The following is a 20,834-nucleotide window of genomic DNA, read 5'->3' on the forward strand; positions in this document are numbered from 1 at the left end:
GGACCGGCCTGGTAAAATTAGCAGCACATCTGGTACAGAATTTTGACAAGATTAGGACATGGTAAGAAATGAGGAGATGGGTCCACAGATATAATTTTCAACTGTAGTACTCTCTCAATATCAGCAGGATCTCATTCAGGCCAATAAAAGGGCCTACCACAACACAACAGGTCTCTCAGTATGACAATGGTGAAGGTCATGACGCTCCTCTGTCCCATCTCAATTACACACTAACATGTGAACTGATGTGTTTAGCTAGTGTCGTGGAAATTACCACCAGGGACACCTGAAGTCAATCTTAAACGAATGATTCTTTATTATCAGCAAGCTGGAGAGGTTCAAACAAACTTAATGCACCAAGTAGTACACGTCTGTCAGGCGCTCTCCCGGGGCAGTCCCGTTAGTTCTCTTATATACTGCTTACACAGACAAGTGCATTCAGAAAGTATTCAGACCCCTTCCACTTTTCCACATTTTGTTACATTACAGCCTTATTCTAAAATCGATTAAATACATTTTTTTGCCTACAAAATCTAGACACAATATCCCATAATGACAAAGCGAAAACAGGTTTTTAGCAGCATTGAAGGTCCCCAAGAACACAGTGGCCTTCATCATTCTTAAATGGAAGAAGTTTGGAACCACCTAGACTCTTCCTTGAGCTGGCCGCCCAGCCAAACTGAGCAATCGGGGGAGAAGGGCCTTGGTCAGGGAGGTGACCAAGAACCCAATGGTCACTCTGACAGAGCTCCTGAGTTCCTCTGTGGAGATGGGAGAACCTTCCAGAAGGACAACCATCTCTGGAGCACTCCACCAATCAGGCCTTTATGGTAGTGGCCAGACGGAAGCCACTCCTCAGTAAATGGCAAATGACAGCCCGCTTGGAGTTTGCCAAAAGGCACCTAAAGGACTCTCAGACCATGAGAAACAAGATTCTCTGGTCTGATGAAACCAAGATTGAACTCTTTGGCCTGAATGCCAATCGTCACGTCTGGAGGAAACCTGGCAACATCCCTACGGTGAAGCATGGTGGTGGCAGCATCATGCTGCGGGAAGGTTTTTGAGTGGCAGGGACTGGGAGACTAGTCAGGATCGAGGGAAAGATGAATGGAGCAAAGTACAGAGAGATCCTTAATGAAAACCTGCTCCAGAGCGCTCAGACTGGGGTGAAGGTTCACCTTCCAACAGGACAACTACCCTAAGCACACAACCAAGACAACGCAGGTGTGGCTACGGGACAAGTCTCTGAATGTCCTTGAGTGGCCCAGCCAGAGCCTGGACTTGAACCCAATCGAGCATCTCTGAAGAGACCGGAAAATAGTTGTGCAGTGACACTCCCCATCCAACCAGACAGAGCTTGAGAGGATCTGCAGAGAAGAATGGGAGAAACTCCCCAAATACAGGTGTGCCAAGCTTGTAGTGTCATACCCAAGAAGACTCAAGGCTGTAATCACTGCCAAAGGTGCTTCAACAAAGTACTGAGTAAATGGTCTGAATACTTATGTAAATGTTATTTTTCAGTTTAAATTTTTTTATACATTTGCTTTGTCAATATGGGATATTGTTTGTAGATTGATGAGGGAAAAAAACAATTTAATCCATTTTAGAATAAGGCTGTAACATAACAAAATGTGGAAAAAGTAAAGGGGTCTGAATACTTCCCGAATGCACTGTATATTTGCATGATTTAGCTTCTTAATTATTCATAATTAATACATCATTAACGTTTGGTTCCTGCATGTGACTGGCACCATCTCCTATCTTTTTATTTATAGAACATATTCTGGGCGTTCTGCCAAAAGGTCTGAGGAGGGGGTCATGACCGTCTCCCCCTCATATCGCTACCCAACACCTACAGGAACCAATGGTTGTATGAGACAAGATTAACAATTCAAGGCTCTCTCTTCAGACAACAAAATGTTCCTTCACACTAGCTATATACTTCCATTAACAGATTGTGGAAGACATTGATGATCCTGGATGGGCCTCTCTGTACTGTTCGTGTCTCGCTCGAGAGGTGGGAAAGGCACAGCTGGAATTGCATGGATTCTATCTCTGAAACCCCATTCAAAGAATCCTACCAACGAAAGTGTGGGAAAGCAAGAAGATGTGAGAGTGTGGGGAATTCTCTAAAAATTAGAGGGAGACAGGGATAGAGGTTGAATTCTCAGAGAGAGAACACACATTTCTTAGTAGAGGGCAGCAGCTGAGGGTGTGAGTGTGTACTGGGGTTAGAGAGAGTGAGTGAGTGAGTGAGTGAGAGAGAGAGAGAGGCTGCTGACTGGGGGATCACACCCTGAGCAAACACAGCAGGGGGAACTTTCCACTCCTCAGAGAGAGAACAGCCTGAACAGGCACTGTACACTGGGGTTGATCACAAGCATAGGGCACACGTCTATTTACATGGCCACAGAAACATGCATAAGTGATTTAGGACCAGCAGTTTTGTCAAAAGATACCACTGTCCTCTCTGTTAGCAGGAGTGCAGAGATACATGTTCTCTGACAACAGGGTCTTTTTTTACTTTATAGCAGGCATGGATTGGGGGGGGGACTATGGTCTGAGAGAGGGGAAAGAGAGAAGATAACTGCATCACATGTAAATACAATAAATCCTACTGTTCTATAATAACACTATTTAAGATTAATTGAAACAAACTTTTCATGTGACAGAGAGAGAGAGAGATTAGCAGATTTCTTATTAAGGACATTTAAAATAGTAATTTTTCACACTGCTGTCTCTTCTCAAGACTGACACTTAGTTGTGACATTACAAATCATGTTGGGTGACTGACAGGAGTGATGATCAGAGGGACAGAGTTTTCACCACTTATATTATTAATGGGGCATAAGTATGGATATAGTTTCTCTGTGAAGGTGTAGCCAGTGTAAGAGCAGATATGAGAACTGGCCTTCACATCATAAAAGGAGACCTGACCCTCCTCATAATCCACAAACACCCCCACCTTCTGGGGCTTCTCTCTCAGGGAGAGGGGGACACCAGTGCTGGTGAGAGCCTTGTACTCATTTTCATTCCTCAGCCAGACAGTCCAGTATCCATCCTCAGGGTTCAGGGTCATAGTCCCCTTCCTATTGATGGACTCTCTAGCGACTCCTAATGTCCACTTAGTCTTCCCCTTAACCATCACCTCATTGTAAAATCTCGCTGAGGAGAAGCCTTTCTTTCCAAAGACACAATGACTTGTGGAAAACCTCTCTGGGTTGTCAGGAATATTATGTTGTGTATCTTCATGTCTCACTTGTTTCCCATCCTCAGACAGGATGAGTTTGGGATGTGTCATATCAGGGTCCAGAGTCACATCCATTGCATACTGCGGAATCCTCTTCAGTTTGACTTCAGGCAGCTTCTCCATCTCTTTATTCAATGTCTCCTCCAGCTCTCCTTAAAGTCTACACACACAGATCACTGATCTTAGACCAGACCTTGGTGTGTGGAGGGGTGCAGAGGGATAAGAAGCTCTGGAGAAGGTGGAGGTGGTCCTCAGTGAGTGAGAGCTGCTCCAGCTCAGTGCTTCTCCTCTTTAGCTCAGTGATTTCCTGCTCCAGCTCTTTAATGAGCTCTTCAGCCTGCCTCTCTGCTGCTTTCTGCTTCTCCTCAATCACCTCAATGAGCTCAGCCTGCCTTCTCTCAATGGAGCGCACCAGAGTAGTAAACACCTGCACACGGTCTGATATCTCTCTCTGCTTCTCTCTTGCTGAGCTCTACTGAATGTTTGACCACCTTAACCTTCTGCAGTCACTCCTGGATCATCTGCTGAACCTCTGCCTTAGCCTTCCTCTCTCCACACTTCCTCTAGAGGGACAGTGTCATGAGTCATGTGGTCTGTTTTCAAGCACAAGACACAAACACAAGTCTGGTCACTCCTACAGAACAGCTCTAGAGGTCTGTCATGCTTCTTACACATCCTGTCTTCCAGGTTCTCCACAGGGTTGATCAGCTTGTGTCTCTTTAAGGCTACAACTCTCTGATGAGGCTCCAGGTGAGTCTCACAGTAAGAGGTCTGACACACCAGACAGGACTTCAGGGCCTTGAGCTTCGTCCCAGTGCAGAAGTCACAGGACACTTGTCTTGGTTTGGCAGGGGACTCGTCTTTACCTCTGACTCTCATCTTCTTAAAATTCTCTACAACCTCTCTGAACGCTGTGTTAACACGAAGCTCAGGTTTCCTGTAGAAATTCTCCTTACATAATGGACACTGGCACAGGTCATTGCTATCCCAGTATCCACTGATACAGGCCTTGCAGAAGTTATGTCCACATGAAATGGTGACCGGCTCAGTGAACACATCTAGACAGATAGAACACAGGAACTGCTCTTCAGACAGGAGACTGCTGGAGGTGGACATATCTAGACAGAGACCAGAGGTGAAACCATAAAGCATTTCCTGGACTCAATTGGCTCTCTATAATAAATATAAACGTCTCAATAAAGGATTCAGAGTTGTCAAGCAAGCCAGACATTATGATTCCAACCAATCTTTTGTATTTAAATATTTGAAAGGTACCAGCCTGTTCTACTACTTAATTTTGAAATATACCTTTACCAAAGGCAGACATGTTTAACAAGTGATCATGCTACGGTATGATGTTTATGTTACTACTTGTCCAGGTAAATGTTTTTTTTTTACTCACCTGTGTTGATGTTGACTTATTACGATTCCTAGATTAATAAGACTCTCACAGAGATAGAACGCAGCGTAGTTGTGTAGCAAGATTTCTGACGAGAAGGAGGGTTTCCGTTGCTGATACAAGTCTCTTCACTTTACTTTCACTTCAGCAAAGTGTGGTTTGCTTATTGTTTCTCTTAAAAAGGTACAGAGCTAACCTATTTACACACAGCTGAACACACTAAAACAGTGGTTCCCAACCCTTTTTGGTTACTGTAAAACCAACTGAATTTTGCTCTGCCCAGAGTACCTCTGAAGTGCCACCTCATGTGCATTTGACCAGTAGACCTATGGTCTCATGAGTCTCCTCAAGTACCCCTTGTGGAAAGGCCAAGTACCCCCAGGGGTCCTAGTACCCCTGGTTGGGAACCACTGCTCTAAAACAACTACGGCCTGCTCTACTCAATCAATTTTCAATCAATCAATTTTATTTTATATAGCCCTTCTTACATCAGCTAATATCTCGAAGTGCTGTACAGAAACCCAGCCTAAAACCCCAAACAGCTAGTAATGCAGGTGTAGAAGCACGGTGGCTAGGAAAAACTCCCTAGAAAGGCGAAAACCTAGGAAGAAACCTAGAGAGGAACCAGGCTATGAGGGGTGGCCAGTCCTCTTCTGGCTGTGCCGGGTGAAGATTATAACAGAACCATGCCAAGATGTTCAAAAATGTTCATAAGTGACAAGCATGGTCAAATAATAATCAGGAATAAATCTCAGTTGGCTTTTCATAGCCGATCATTAAGAGTTGAAAACAGCAGGTCTGGGACAGGTAGGGGTTTCGTAACCGCAGGCAGAACAGTTGAAACTGGAATAGCAGCAAGGCCAGGCGGACTGGGGACAGCAAGGTGTCATCATGCCCGGTAGTCCTGACGTATGGTCCTAGGGCTCAGGTTCTCAGAGAGAAAGAGAGAACGAGAGAATTAGAGAGAGCATACTTAAATTCACACAGGACACTGGATAAGACAGGAGAAGTACTCCAGGTATAACCAACTAACCCCAGCCCCCCGACACATAAACTACTGCAGCATAAATACTGGAGGCTGAGACAGGAGCGGTCCGGAGACACTGTGGCCCCATCCGAAGAAACCCCGGACAGGGCCAAACAGGAAGGATATAACCCCACCCACTCTGCCAAAGCACAGCCCCCGCACCACTAGAGGGATATCCTCAACCACCAACTTACAATCCTGAGACAAGGCCGAGTATAGCCCACAGAGGTCTCCACCACAGCACAAACCAAGGGGGGCGCCAACCCAGACAGGAAGATCACGTCAGTAACTCAACCCACTCAAGTGACGCACCCCTCCCAGGGACGGCATGAAAGAGCACCAGCAAGCCAGTGACTCAGCCCCTGCAACAGGGTTAGAGGCAGAGAACCCCAGTGGAGAGGGGAACCGGCCTGGCAGAGACAGCAAGGGCTGTTCGTTGCTCCAGAGCCTTTCCGTTCACCTTCACACTCCTGGGCCAGACTACACTCAATCATATGACCTACTGAAGAGATAAGTCTTCAGTAAAGACTTAAAGGTTGAGACCGAGTCTGCGTCTCTCACATGGGTAGGCAGACTGTTCCATAAAAATGGAGATCTATAGGAGAAAGCCCTGCCTCCCGCTGTTTGCTTAGAAATTCTAGGGACAATTAGGAGGCCTGCGTCTTGTGACCGTAGCGTACGTATTGGTATGTACGGCAGGACCAACTCGGAAAGATAGGTAGGAGCAAGCCCATGTAACGCTTTATAGGTTAACAGTAAAACCTTGAAATCAGCCCTTGCCTTAACAGGAAGCCAGTGTAGGGAAGCTAGCACTGGAGTAATATGATCAAATTTCTTGGTTCTAGTCAGGATTCTAGCAGCCGTATTTAGCACTAACTGAAGTTTATTTAGTGCTTTATCCGGGTAGCCGGAAAATAGAGCATTGCAGTAGTCTAACCTAGAAGTAACAAATGCATGGATTAATTTTTCTGCATCATTTTTGGACAGAAAATTTCTGATTTTTGCAATGTTACGTAGATGGAAAAAAGCTGTCCTTGAAACAGTCTTGATATGTTCGTCAAAAGAGAGATCAGGGTCAAGAGTAACGCCGAGGTCCTTCACAGTTTTATTTGAGACGACTTTACAACCATCAAGATGAATTGTCAGATTTAACAGAAGATCTCTTTGTTTCTTGGGACCTAGAACAAGCATCTCTGTTTTGTCCGAGTTTAAAAGTAAAAAGTTTTCAGCCATCCACTTCCTTATGTCTGAAACACAGGCTTCTAGCGAGGGCAATTTTGGGGCTTCACCATGTTTCATTGAAATGTACAGCTGTGTGTCATCCGCATAGCAGTGAAAGTTAACATTATGTTTTCGAATAACATCCCCAAGAGGTAAAATATATAGTGAAAACAATAGTGGTCCTAAAACGGAACCTTGAGGAACACCGAAATGTACAGTTGATTTGTCGGAGGACAGACCATTCACAGAGACAAACTGATATCTTTCCGACAGGTAAGATCTAAACCAGGCCAGAACTTGTCCGTGTAGACCAATTTGGGTTTCCAGTCTCTCCAAAAGAATGTGGTGATCGATGGTGTCAAAGGCAGCACTAAGGTCTAGTAGCACGAGGACAGATGCAGAGCCTCGGTCTGACGCCATTAAAAGGTCATTTACCACCTTCACAAGTGCAGTCTCAGTGCTATGATGGGGTCTAAAACCAGACTGAAGCATTTCGTATACATTGTTTGTCTTCAGAAAGGCAGTGAGTTGCTGCGCAACAGCTTTTTCTAAAATTTTTGAGAGGAATGGAAGATTCGATATAGGCCGATAGTTTTTTATATTTTCCGGGTCAAGGTTTGGCTTTTTCAAGAGAGGCTTTATCACTGCCACTTTTAGTGAGTTTGGTACACATCCGGTGGATAGAGAGCTGTTTATTATGTTCAACATAGGAGGGCCAAGCACAGGAAGCAGCTCCTTCAGCAGTTTAGTAGGAATAGGATCCAGTATGCAGCTTGAAGGTTTAGAGGCCATGATTATTTTCATCATTGTGTCAAGAGATATAGTACTAAAACACTTAAGTGTCTCTCCCGATCCCAGGCCCTCGCAGAGCTGTGCAGATCCAGGACAGCTAAGCCCTGGAGGAATACGCAGATTCAAAGAGGAGTCCGTAATTTGCTTTCTAATGGTCATGATCTTTTCCTCAAAGAAGTTCATGAATTTATTACTGCTGAAGTGAAAGCCATCCTCTCTTGGGGAATGCTGCTTTTTAGTTAGCTTTGCAACAGTATCAAAAAGAAATTTTGGATTATTCTTATTTTCCTCGATTAAGTTGGAAAAAGTAGGATGATCGAGCAGCAGTGAGGGCTCTTCGGTACTGCACGGTACTGTCTTTCCAAGCTAGTCGGAAGACTTCCAGTTTTGTGTTGTGCCATTTCCGTTCCAATTTCCTGGAAGCTTGCTTCAAAGCTCGGGTATTTTCTGTATACCAGGGAGCTAGTTTCTTATGACAAATGTTTTTCGTTTTTAGGGGTGCAACTGCATCTAGGGTATTGCGCAAGGTTAAATTGAGTTCCTCAGTTAAGTGGTTAACTGATTTTTGTCCTCTGACGTCCTTGGGTAGGCAGAAGGAGTCTGGAAGGGCATCAAGGAATTTTTGTGTTGTCTGAGAATTTATAGCACGACTTTTGATGCTCCTTGGTTGGGGTCTGAGCAGATTATTTGTTGCGATTGCAAACGTAATAAAATGGTGGTCCGATAGTCCAGGATTACTCTACCATCTCTTCTCAATCTATTAATACTGTAATAATAATATCATATACCCTACTGCCTATGGTATCTTACAGTGTTAAAAGGATCACTAATGAAGTTAAAGAGTAATTGCAACTAACATACACTACCGTTCAAAAGTTTGGGGTCACTTAGAAATGTCCTTGTTTTCGAAAGAAAAGCAATTCTTTTGTCCACTAAAATAACATCAAATTGATCAGAAATACAGTGTAGACATTGTTAATGTTGCAAATGGCTATTGTAGCTGGAAACGGCTGATTTTTAATGGAATATCTACATAGGCGTACAGAGGCCCATTATCAGCAACCATCAGTCCTGTGTTCCAATGGCACGTTGTGTTTGCTAATCCAAGTTTATCATTTTAAAAAGGCTAATTGATCATTAGAAAACTATTTTGCAATTATGTCAGCACAGCTGAAAACTGTTGTGCTGATTAAAGAAGCAATAAAACTGGCCTTCTTGAGACTAGTTGAGTATCTGGAGCATCAGCAATTGTGGGTTCGATTACAGGATCAAAATGGCCAGAAACAAATAACTTTCTTCTGAAACTCGTCAGTCTATTCTTGTTCTGAGAAATTAAGGCTATTCCATGCGAGAAATTGACAAGAAACTGAAGATCTCGTACAACGCTGTGTACTACTCCCTTCACAGAACAGCGCAAACTGGCTCTAACCAGAATAGAAAGAGGAGTGGGAGTGTCTAGTTTGAGAAACAGACGCCTCACAGGTCCTTAACTGGCAGCTTCATGAAATAGTACCCGCAAAACACCAGCCTCAACGTCAACAGTGAAGAGGCGACTCCGGGATGCTGACCTAGGCAGAGTTGCAAAGAAAAAGTCCAGTGTCTGTGTTCTTTTGCCCATCTTAATCTTTTCTTTTTATTGGCCAGTCTGAGATATGTTTTTTTCTTTGCAATTCTGCCTAGGACAGCATCCCGGATCTGATAATGGGCCTCTGTACGCCTATGTAGATATTCCATAAAAAAATCAGCCGTTTCAATAGCCATTTACAACATTAACAATGTCTACACTGTATTTCTGATCAATTTGATGTTATTTTAATGGACAAGAAAATTGCTTATTTTTTTCGAAAACAAGGACATTTCTAAGTGACCCCAAACTTTTGAATGGTAGTGTATGCCTTCCTTCCTGTAAGACCAGTTGTAGTAAGCATTGACCCCAGACTATCAAAGCTAAGTTCCACAGAATCAAGACTCCCAGGATGGCAGTTAGACCTTGCTGTGTACAACAAACCACTTTAAAGAAAATAGAGGCGGAGAGCAAACGCACACCTAGAAAATACCACACATTCCAGACAGTCGTGGCATACCATGGCACACCTATAGCAGTAAAAGCACCCATTCACATTCTGAGCCTTTGATTCCATAATCGATCCTAATGCCATCAAAACAGTTAAAGAAAACACACACAAGTCAGACTCCTTCAGGGATAAAACCACAGAGCTCTAGGAATGCTTAGGATACACAAATTTTCACATTAACATTTTAGTAATTTAGCAGACGCTCTTATCCAGAGTAATTTACAGGAGCAATTAGGATTAAGTGCCTTGCTCAAGGGCACATCGACAGATTTTTCACCTGGTTGGCTTGGGGATTCAAACCAGCGACCTTTCGTTACTGGCCCAACGCTCTTAACTGCTAGGATACCTGCCGCACCTGATTTTCCTTCAAATGTCATTGGAAAATCCTTAGGAAGGTGCACTCTCATCTCAAGTTCACGTTCATCATGTGTGTGGTTCATTTATGTTTAAACGTTTATGAAAGCAGAGTGAAAGAGGGCCTCTGAACACAGCTCGCTTGTGATAGTGTCACAATAATAGCGGTGTCTCACAAAATAACAGCTTTAAATAGAAAGTAATGTCAGCCAGTGAACTTTCAAGCTCAGATCAAGGTCACAGTTGGAAAAGGAACTTGCAGACTATGGATAGTTTGCAAAGGAACTATCCCCCACTGTCGCATCGCACACAAACACGGACGCACGCACACACCACTGACCTGTAAGAGGGCGGCAGCCAGGTAGACGGTCATAAAGATGGGCGTCAGGGTGGTGTGGCCGCTCTTCATCAGGTGGATGGTGTACAGAAAGATCAGGTGACCCGGGAGCACCAATAGGAGCAGCACCTGGGCCGAACGGTGATTGGCTCCTGAGAGAAAGGAGATGAAGGGACGAGAGGAGTTGAACTGTGCAACTTAGTCTAACAATAAAATAGATGCTAAGACGGTTCATAACCTGTGTATCTGTCAGCCTAAACACTTTGACTGGGGATAATTATGGGGTAGTGACTTAACATAGTGCCTTCTGCAGCACCTACAATCTATATCTTAAAATTACAGCGAGAGGGAGAGAAGAGGGAGAGAAATATCTCTATGCTAAGCAATCTGTCCTGCAGGATGCCCTGTTTAAAACAGATCACATTTCCACAGTTTAAGTGAGTATTGGTTAGGTGCTTTACCTGTGCCACAGAAGGTGCGGCAGGGGTAGTAGCAGCCCTTGGCTTCCTCTGGTACCTCCCCAGGAGCACTGTGGAAGTGTAGGTGAGTGGAGATGCGGCTGGACTGGATAGCTACTAGGTTCCCCCCAATACCTGGAGAACAGACAGAACAGGCAGGCTTAGGGTTGGAGCTGATTGTAGGCAGCTGAGAATAGAACAGAAGTTAGGGTTAGAGAGAAATGAGAGGACCCATATTTGTATCCTTCCCTATCAGTTTGATGCCTTCCACTCACAGACCTGAGGTAGCACAACCTCTCCCTCCAAAGGGCAGGGGGTGTACTGTAGTTTCTCTCATAGTACTTTCACATATCAAGTCCTTCCAGATCCATTAGGACAGAGGAAAGGGTGTGAGTTTTGGTTTGGAATGCAGCCAGAAGGAGCATGAGGCAGCAGTGATGCATCGTGACAGTCTGAGACACACAGAGAGAGAGAGAGAGAGAGAGAGAGAGAGAGAGAGAGAGAGAGAGAAAGAGAGAGGTAGGGATAGACAAAGACAGGGAAAGTGATAAAAGGAGAAGGGGGGGGGGGGAGAGAGAGGGAAAAAAGAGACTGACAGCGTGCCCCATCTAATTCTGCTCAGCTTCCTCATGTAGACTGTAATTTGTATCAAGCAGAGGAACATTTCTCATGAGAACAACAGGACAAGGCAATTTATATCCACACACACACACACACTACTCTCAGTCTGGTGACTCAGAGTAGTCTAGCCATGCAGTATGGCTCATGTACAAACACTCACAGCTTCCAGGTGGGCAGACCAGACAACCACTCCAACCCAGAATAGTGTATGAGACAGACAACACAGAACAGAAAGTAGAGGAGGAGAGGAGAGAGGCTGTGGTCAGTGAGACAGAAAGAGAGTTTGTGCATTCCAAGGAGTACCCAAAGAGGCACAGTACCAAAGGGGTTGTGTTTTGGGGAGGGGTATATTTTGGGGTAGCTGGGCTCATCTCCCCTCCTGTGCTTGTTATCCTGATCAGGCAGGCCTAAATGAGGACAGACACCTCTGCTGCCCGGAGGTTATGGTCACTTAATCCAATCCTTGTTGTCTCCCTGTCTCTCCACTGACATTTAACTTCTCCATGTTGCGGCTAAATAGAATGCCCCACCCTCCTCATTCCACCTCTCATCCATCTCCTGTCCACCACTCAATCCCCCTTCTCCCTCACCTCTCGCCCCTCCAGAGGTCTGGGGAGTATGGTGGTTACACCTCAGCAGGGGGGCTAGCTGCTGTAATGTGGGTCACTGGGTCTGACGGCGGGAGGGGGGGGGGGTAGACCACAGGGGGTCCCGTCTCCCACCCCATCTGAGTAGCTCTGGGGCAACAGACGGACTGTCTGCATGCCTCTTCTCATCTCCTCTCCATTTTCCTTTCTCCCATTCCAGTCTCCTTTCCCTCTCCCATCCTTCCATTCCCCCAATTCAGTTATCAGCTCTTTCCTCCCCTCTCCTCTCCTTTACAAGCTTCAATCATCTCCCCCCTTCTTATATTCTGTCTCTAGTTTTGAAGAGAGGAACTGTGCATGTTCAGAGTGAAAGCATCAAAGGCTCAGTCTAGTAATCTCCTCCCTATAGGATAATTACCACCTCCATGTGTTGTAAATCACAGATAGTTGCAGGGTTGGTGATGAAAGCTCCCTTTTCTAGCCCCAGAGTCATTTGTATGTGTGGTCCCCCTACACACGCTGACACACACACATACACACACTTCCCAGATCACCCAGCCATTTCATGATTTGTAGACATCTCGGCAGAAACATCGATTAAGAGGCACACAGTCGTCTTCCATCTAGTTAAATGTCTCTCATTAATAATGTTTAATTAAAAGCTGATCTCTGGTTGTCGAAATGCCAGCAACGGCCTTGGCAACGGTCCCCCAGTAAGGATGGGAGGAGGGTGGCATTAGCAGTGATACAGAGACAGATAGGTTTGTGTTTAGTCCATTACTCAATATTTTTCTAACCACAAAGTTTGGTGCCCATTGTCAGTCACATTGTAAACCCACACAGTGTCAGTCACATTGTAAACCCACACAGTGTCAGTCACATTGTAAACCCACACAGTGTCAGTCACATTGTAAACCCACACAGTGTCAGTCACATTGTAAACCCACACAGTGTCAGTCACATTGTAAACCCACACAGTGTCAGTCACATTGTAAACCCACACAGTGTCAGTCACATTGTAAACCCACACAGTGTCAGTCACATTGTAAACCTACACAGTGTGTCAGTCACATTGTAAACCCACAGTGTCAGTCACATTGTAAACCCACACTGTATCAGTCACATTGTAAACCCACACTGTATCAGTCACATTGTAAACCCACACTGTATCAGTCACATTGTAAACCCACACTGTATCAGTCACATTGTAAACCCACACAGTGTGTCTTTAATCAGTCAGTGATATTGTGTCTCACCGTTAATGACAGGGGTGTACACCACAATGCCAGCCAGGTTCGGGTCAGACACTGTTTTGTCCAAGATGAGTCCTCCGATACTGCAGAGCACAGAACATTCACACATTAAATGGTGGTCTCATTCTCATCATGTGAATGTACGATAGTCTGTTGCTATTTCTCTATGATAGTGAGTGAGTGCATCCACACACACACCTGCTGATGACCATGGCAGTGATGACAGGCTCCCAGCCGGAGTAGAGCAGGGTGCGGCTGGCCGGGTGTCTGGAGGAGATCACCATCCACACTGGAGTCAGAGACAGGAAGAAGGCACACACCAGGGACGACACGTACGGGTGAGAGTCTACAAACAGAGACAGACAAACAGACAGACAGAGCGAGAGAGAGATAGACAAATCAAATTGTATGTATCACATGCGCCGAATACAACTGGTGCAGACTTTACAGTGAAATGCATGCTTAAGAACCTTTCCCAACGATGCAGAATTTAAAACTAACACAAGAGGAATAAAATACATTAGACAAGATCGAAATTGGGGAGAAAAAGGGGGTATAAAAAAAAACCCAGAGAGACAGAGAGGAAAGGGGAGAGTTAAAAACAGATGTAATCACCAAATAAAGAGGCCCCCTACTGGTGGGAGTTACAACAACAAACACCATTTATATTTACATTTACATTACATTTTAGTCATTTAGCAGACGCTCTTATCCAGAGCGACTTACAGTTAGCACATACATTATTTTATCGAACCCACAACCCTGGCGTTGCAAACGCCATGCTCTACCAACTGAGCTACATCCCCTGCCGGCCATTCCCTCCCCTACCCTGGACGACGCTGTGCGCCGCCCCATGGGTCATCAGCTTCAGCTGCAAGAGGAGGGGGGGAGATACTGTCCCTCCTCTCCCCAGGAAAGACAGCGTGACACAGAGCAGGGAGCAAGAAAACAGAGCTCCATAACAAACCAAAGGAGAAGTCCTGTATTTGTATGACTCAGTACAGTGGCTACAGAACAGGACATATCTAACTTATAAACCTGAGAAACAGATCATCACTCACTATCAAGACACTATCCTTGGATGGATCTACTATATACTGAAATTTGCATGCACACACACACTTCCTCTTCAGCCAAACGCTAATGATTATTATAGCACTGAATCACACTAATGATTATCATAGCACTGAATCACCCTAATGATTATCATAGCACTGAATCACTAATGATTATTATAGCACGGAATCACTCTAATGATTATTATAGCAATGAATCACTAATGATTATTATAGCACTGAATCACACTAATGATTATTATAGCACTGAATCACCCTAATGATTATTATAGCACTGAATCACTAATGATTATTATAGCACTGAATCACCATAATGATTATTATAGCACTGAATCACTCTAGTGATTATTATAGCACTGAATCACACTAATGATTATTATAGCACCGAATCACCCTAATGATTATCATAGCACTGAATCACCCTAATGATTATCATAGCACTGAATCACTCTAATGATTATTATAGCACGGAATCACTCTAATGATTATTATAGCACTGAATCACCCTAATGATTATTATAGCACTGAATCACTAATGATTATTATAGCACGGAATCACTCTAATGATTATTATAGCACTGAATCACCCTAATGATTATTATAGCACTGAATCACTAATGATTATTATAGCACTGAATCACCATAATGATTATTATAGCACTGAATCACTCTAGTGATTATTATAGCACTGAATCACACTAATGATTATTATAGCACTGAATCACCCTAATGATTATCATAGCACTGAATCACCCTAATGATTATCATAGCACTGAATCACTCTAATGATTATTATAGCACTGAATCACTCTAATGATTATTATAGCACTGAATTACTCTAATGAATATTATAGCACTGAATCACTAATGATTATTATAGCACTGAATCACTAATGATTATTATAGCACTGAATCACTCTAGTGATTATTATAGCACTGAATCACACTAATGATTATTATAGCACTGAATCACCCTAATGATTATTATAGCACTGAATCACTCTAGTGATTATTATAGCACTGAATCACTCTAGTGATTATTATAGCACTGAATCACACTAATGATTATTATAGCACTGAATCACCATAATGATTATTATAGCACTGAATCACCCTAATGATTATCATAGCACTGAATCACTCTAATGATTATTATAGCACTGAATCACTCTAATGATTATTATAGCACTGAATTACTCTAATGAATATTATAGCACTGAATCACTAATGATTATTATAGCACTGAATCACTAATGATTATTATAGCACTGAATCACTAATGATTATTATAGCACTGAATCACCCTAATGATTATTATAGCACTGAATCACCCTAATGATTATTATAGCACTGAATCACTCTAGTGATTATTATAGCACTGAATCACACTAATGATTATTATAGCACTGAATCACCCTAATGATTATTATAGCACTGAATCCCTCTAGTGATTATTATAGCACTGAATCACACTAATGATTATTATAGCACTGAATCACCATAATGATTATTATAGCACTGAATCACTCTAGTGATTATTATAGCACTGAATCACACTAATGATTATTATAGCACTGAATCACCCTAATGATTATCATAGCACTGAATCACCCTAATGATTTTCATAGCACTGAATCACTCTAATGATTATTATGGCACGGAATCACTAATGATTATTATAGCACTGAATCACTAATGATTATTATAGCGCTGAATCACTAATGATTATTATATCGCTGAATTACTCTAATGATTATTATAGCACGGAATCACTCTAATGATTATTATATCGCTGAATTACTCTAATGATTATTATAGCACTGAATCACTAATGATTATTATAGCACTGAATCACTAATGATTATTATAGCACTGAATCACTAATGATTATTATAGCACTGAATTACTCTAATGATTATTATAGCACTGAATCAGTCATTTTGGAGAAATAGAGAAGGGGAAAACACCTGCTTAATGTCTAGTAGTGAGATGATCATCCTCCTCTCGTTATAGTGTCTAGTAGTGAAATATGTAACTCAAATCATCCCCCTCTGGTTACCAGATGTTCCCCTCACCATGATCCCATTCCAGACACTTAACCATGATAAACCCCCTGAAGACATAGATATAAAACAGAGAGAAGGAGCTCTATGTCGTCCCAGTGGGTAGAATTGGGTGATAGTCCCAGTCATGATGGCCCAGGTATAGCCGCCAGTCCCTGGGTTTAGGCTTGGCTCTGGGTGCCACTGTGGTTCGCCATTCCCTCGCCACGTTTCAACTATAGGTCTTAAAATAAAATGTTTGCAGTAGCCAACCGTGGCCCGTGGCCTTGGGTGTGTGTATATATAGTCCCCTGGATATCTGTGTACACCATCAGGCTAAAATGATTAACTTTAGCTGTGTAAACGGCACATTAGTCCAATTAGGCAGAACACAGTGGACGGGACGGACACGGCTGGCCCTTACAACAGAGACACTGTCCTCTGTGGCTATGTTCCAAACGGCACCCTATTCCCTATGTAGTGCACTACTTTTGACCAGGGCACATAGGGAATAGGGTGCCGTTTGGGACACAACCTGTGCTACACCACCAGGCAAGGCCAGACAGATTTACTGCACTGAGCTGGTATGAAAATATGAACAACTCCTCTATTAAATTATCTCAGAGGTTTTACTGTAGCCTTTCATTGATTTTTAGTCTCTGGTCTGGTGATGAATGCTTGTTTCATAGGGCTCAGACACGTCAAGGTTAGTTAGCTACACTTTCCAAAGGAAACGCTTGCTGGTCCACTGTGTTGGGTAATGTAACGCGAGGAAGCGCATGTGAGGCTGGGCATGGCATTAATTAAATATGGACTATGGAGAGAGAGGGAAAGAAAGATATGGTCTGTTCTGATGAACTACCAGTAATGACACAAACCATAATAGCGTAAGAGTGCCATCTAGTGGTTGAAAGATGCAGTCTGATTCCAAATGGACCATATCTTTACACTATTGCCCAGATTTATTGAGCATTTTCACCTTTTTTCAAGAGGAAATAAAACATAAACAGAGGAAGGATAAAGTGAAGGATTGTGAACTTAATATAGAGTGTAAAAAATAGTTCACTGGTTTTGTGTCTTTTATTACCATCTGGAAATATCCAGTGCAAACCCTCCTCCTCTTACCCAGGCAGTTGTAGAGCCCCTGGCTGATCCAGGCCAGGATGGCCAGGGTGATGAGGTCACCGAAGCTGGCGGCGATGGGCGTAGCCACGTTGTCGGGGTTGATGCCCGTCTTCTTGGAGCCCACAATCACCCCCACCATGATGAAGCCTGGGGTTCAGAGGGTACAGAGGTCAGGGGGACATGCCTGCACATATCTCAACCTTCCATGTGTGTGTTTGCTACTAATGTATAACATGAGACCCATCAGCAGTAGGTGATAATATGTGTTATAAGGTGGGGTTTTGACTGTTTGACTGTCTGACTGTCTGACTGTGCCTATCCCATATCAGAGTACGTGTCCTTATCTATCTGTGTGTGTGTGTCTGTACCCTGCAACATAGAGGCTATGAAGGCAGTAGCCACGCTGGCAGAGCAGAGCAGCACGGCATGACTCATCTGGAACTTCCCCTCTGGGATCCACCCCAGAACCACCGCTGCCACCGCCGCCAGGAAACCTACTACTGTAGCCTGTACCTAGAGTGAGAGTAGGGGAGAGAGAGAGAGTAGGAGAGAGAGAGAGAGAAGGAGAGAGAGAGAGAGAGAGAGAGAGAGAGAGAGAGAGAGAGAGAGAGAGAGAAGGAGAGAGAGAGAGAGAGAGAAGGAGAGAGAGAGAGAGAGAAGGAGAGAGAGAGAGAGAGAAGGAGAGAGAGAGAGAGAGAAGGAGAGAGAGAGAGAGGTGGGAGAGAGAGAGAGAGAGAGAGAGAGAGAGGTGGGGGGAGAGAGAGAGGTGGGGGAGAGAGAGAGAGAGAGAAGGAGAGAGAGAGAGAGAGAGAGAGAGAGAGAGAGAGCGAGAGTAGGAGAGAGAGAGAGAGATGGGGGGAGAGAGAGAGAGAGAGAGAGAGAGAGAGAGAGAGAGAGAGAGGGGGGGGGGAGAGAGAGAGAGAGAGAGAGAGAGAGAGAGAGAGAGAGAGAGAGAGAGAGAGAGGTGGGGGGAGAGAGAAAAAGAGAGGGAGAAGGAATATAGTGAATGAGAGAAAGGGAGAGGTGTTAGGGCAGTGTTAACAGGAATAACATGAACCTGTTTTTCTAACAATGTTTTCCTATTATATGATACACTGTCAACATTGAAGACACTTCCTCAAGGGGCCATTAAACACTGTGCTTTAACACTATCAGTCACTCAGCCAATAATTACCAAAAGTACTAACCAGAAGTACACATACTACGCAGATAGACAGATAAACAAGGAGATAATGGCACAAATCCAACAGCTCGCCAATGTTCCCTCTAAGTTGCACGCGGGAGCGCAGCTCCCCCCGGACTGCCGCGCAGAACAAATATTAGCTCACAGAGAGAAGCACGAAATTGAACTTCACTCAACTTTCTAGAGCAGTGGTCACCAACTGGTCGATCGCAATCTCCAAGGCGTTCCTATTTGATCGCCAAACGTTTCTGTAAAAACCCAACGATAAAGCCTTGTGTTCCTATTTTTATTTTTTATTAGTTTCGGGCTGTTGGCGGTAGGTGAACCCGATTCAGCTGCCCTGCGTGCCGGGTAGGCCAACCGTTGCCATTTTGAACCATTTCATGTATCCGAAGGTACAAACTCTGCCTTCCCGGCGGGCCCGGCGAGCAAATCAAGTGCACTATAGGCCTACCGCTGGCCATTCGGATGGCTCAGATTGCCGTGTCTGCAGTAACGTAGCAGGTATAAAAGAAATCTACAGAAAAGTTCATACTGTGAGATTTCAAAACGTTTAAAACCATGACTAGAGAGAGACTGTCAACGAATACAGCAAAGAGCTGCTGTTTTTATGAGTGAGTTCATGTTTAAGTTCTTACTCAGCACTGTCAACATAGCCATTCAGCACTGCAGCAGTAATGAATGAGTAGGAAAGTGTATCTATAGGCTTGCGTTGTTGTTATTATTAGCGGCTTGCGGCTTTTTTAATATCAAGGAATATTTCACTTTCTCTGTTCATAGGAGTAACAACATGAACGTGTAAATGAGGCAGAAATAATGCGGTACGACTCGAGTTTCGCCATCAGCTGGAAGACGTTCTCCATTTTTGGTCAGTGGAAGAAAGGGAGAGTGGACGGATGCTGAGAGGCGGACCCTCAGTCTGATGCTCTCTCCCTCCGCTGAGACTGACCATCAAATGCAGGCACCATCAGCCCAGTAAAATAAAAAGCAAATTATTTAAATGTACCTCACAAGTAATACAACAACGGATCTATTACCGGTGTGATCATACAGCCTACCTCAACAGTCATGCTAATCACATTAGCGCACGTTAGCTCAACCGTCCCGTCTGAGTGGTAGATCTCGGCTTGCATTTTGATCTTGACTCAGAAAAGGTTGGTGACCACTGTTCTAGAGTTTTCCCTGTTAACACTATTAACGTTTCCCTTTACTGTGGCGATTGTGATCGCATCACCACATTATTAGCCCCTTTCAATGCAACATACCAAAACAAAACTAACTATACAAGATATTCTGTTGTAGGCAGAACGCATTGGAGTAGGATTCTATTGCATTGACACGCACGACTCAGTCCGTATTCTACACAGACCTGTGCGGCATAACCAATCAGAGTTGCAGTAGGCCTACATGCAAATAGACCATTGCCATATATGGATCTGTGCCATTTACTTTGAACTGGACTGTGTTTACAGCATGAGTGGTAGTGAGTAGATGCGCTTATTTTGAGATCAAAGCGAGAATTGAATGTTGCACACGTGTGCACATTTTGTTAATAGTTAGTGAGTTATTAGCCCAGTTATAGATAATTTGTAGTCAGCAATAGGGGAGTGATTGCTTCCTACAAGAGCACAAAACGTATACATTTCTAGACATCTTTGAAAAGCGAGTCAGGTAAAGAGCTTTTTTTATTTATTAAGAGGCAGTGTTGTATTTTGAGACAGGCTTGAATAAGCTAAGTAGCCAATAGGCAGAGGGTAGCATAATTTGTCTGATTCTCCGTAATAATGTTATGGGAATAATAACGCATTTTATTTTGTAAATTGGTTTCCTGCATCAAACAACACAACAACATTTTCAGTCACCTCCTTGTCTGAAGGACAAGTGGATAAACAGGTTAATGTCAAGCCCTGCATGGAATTTAGGCCTACATTGAACACCACACATTGGCTGCTACTGTAGGCTGAATGTTATGGGATGCATTTTCTCCATTGTTTTTTATGTTAGGCCACTCCGGTAGATCAAATAGCCACAGTA

General features: G+C 43.7%; 1 protein-coding gene and 1 pseudogene across 1 annotated transcript in view; both read right to left on the reverse strand.

The window, feature by feature from the left end:
- The window catches only part of LOC123483466 (solute carrier family 41 member 2-like), a 29,630-nt gene that overhangs the window by 4,506 nt on the left and 4,290 nt on the right, over positions 1-20,834 (reverse strand). Inside the window, exons 5-10 of the mRNA XM_045213565.1 lie at positions 17,986-18,130; positions 17,618-17,764; positions 13,573-13,720; positions 13,378-13,457; positions 10,917-11,048; positions 10,459-10,607 (exon numbers count right to left, since the gene is read on the reverse strand). Coding sequence (XP_045069500.1) covers positions 10,459-10,607; positions 10,917-11,048; positions 13,378-13,457; positions 13,573-13,720; positions 17,618-17,764; positions 17,986-18,130 — 801 coding nt within the window. The remainder of the gene's footprint in view (positions 1-10,458; positions 10,608-10,916; positions 11,049-13,377; positions 13,458-13,572; positions 13,721-17,617; positions 17,765-17,985; positions 18,131-20,834) is intronic.
- Positions 1,744-5,115, reverse strand: LOC123483467 (annotated as a pseudogene).

This window comes from Coregonus clupeaformis, unplaced genomic scaffold (assembly GCF_020615455.1).
Source record: "Coregonus clupeaformis isolate EN_2021a unplaced genomic scaffold, ASM2061545v1 scaf0124, whole genome shotgun sequence".
Taxonomy (NCBI): domain Eukaryota; kingdom Metazoa; phylum Chordata; class Actinopteri; order Salmoniformes; family Salmonidae; genus Coregonus; species Coregonus clupeaformis.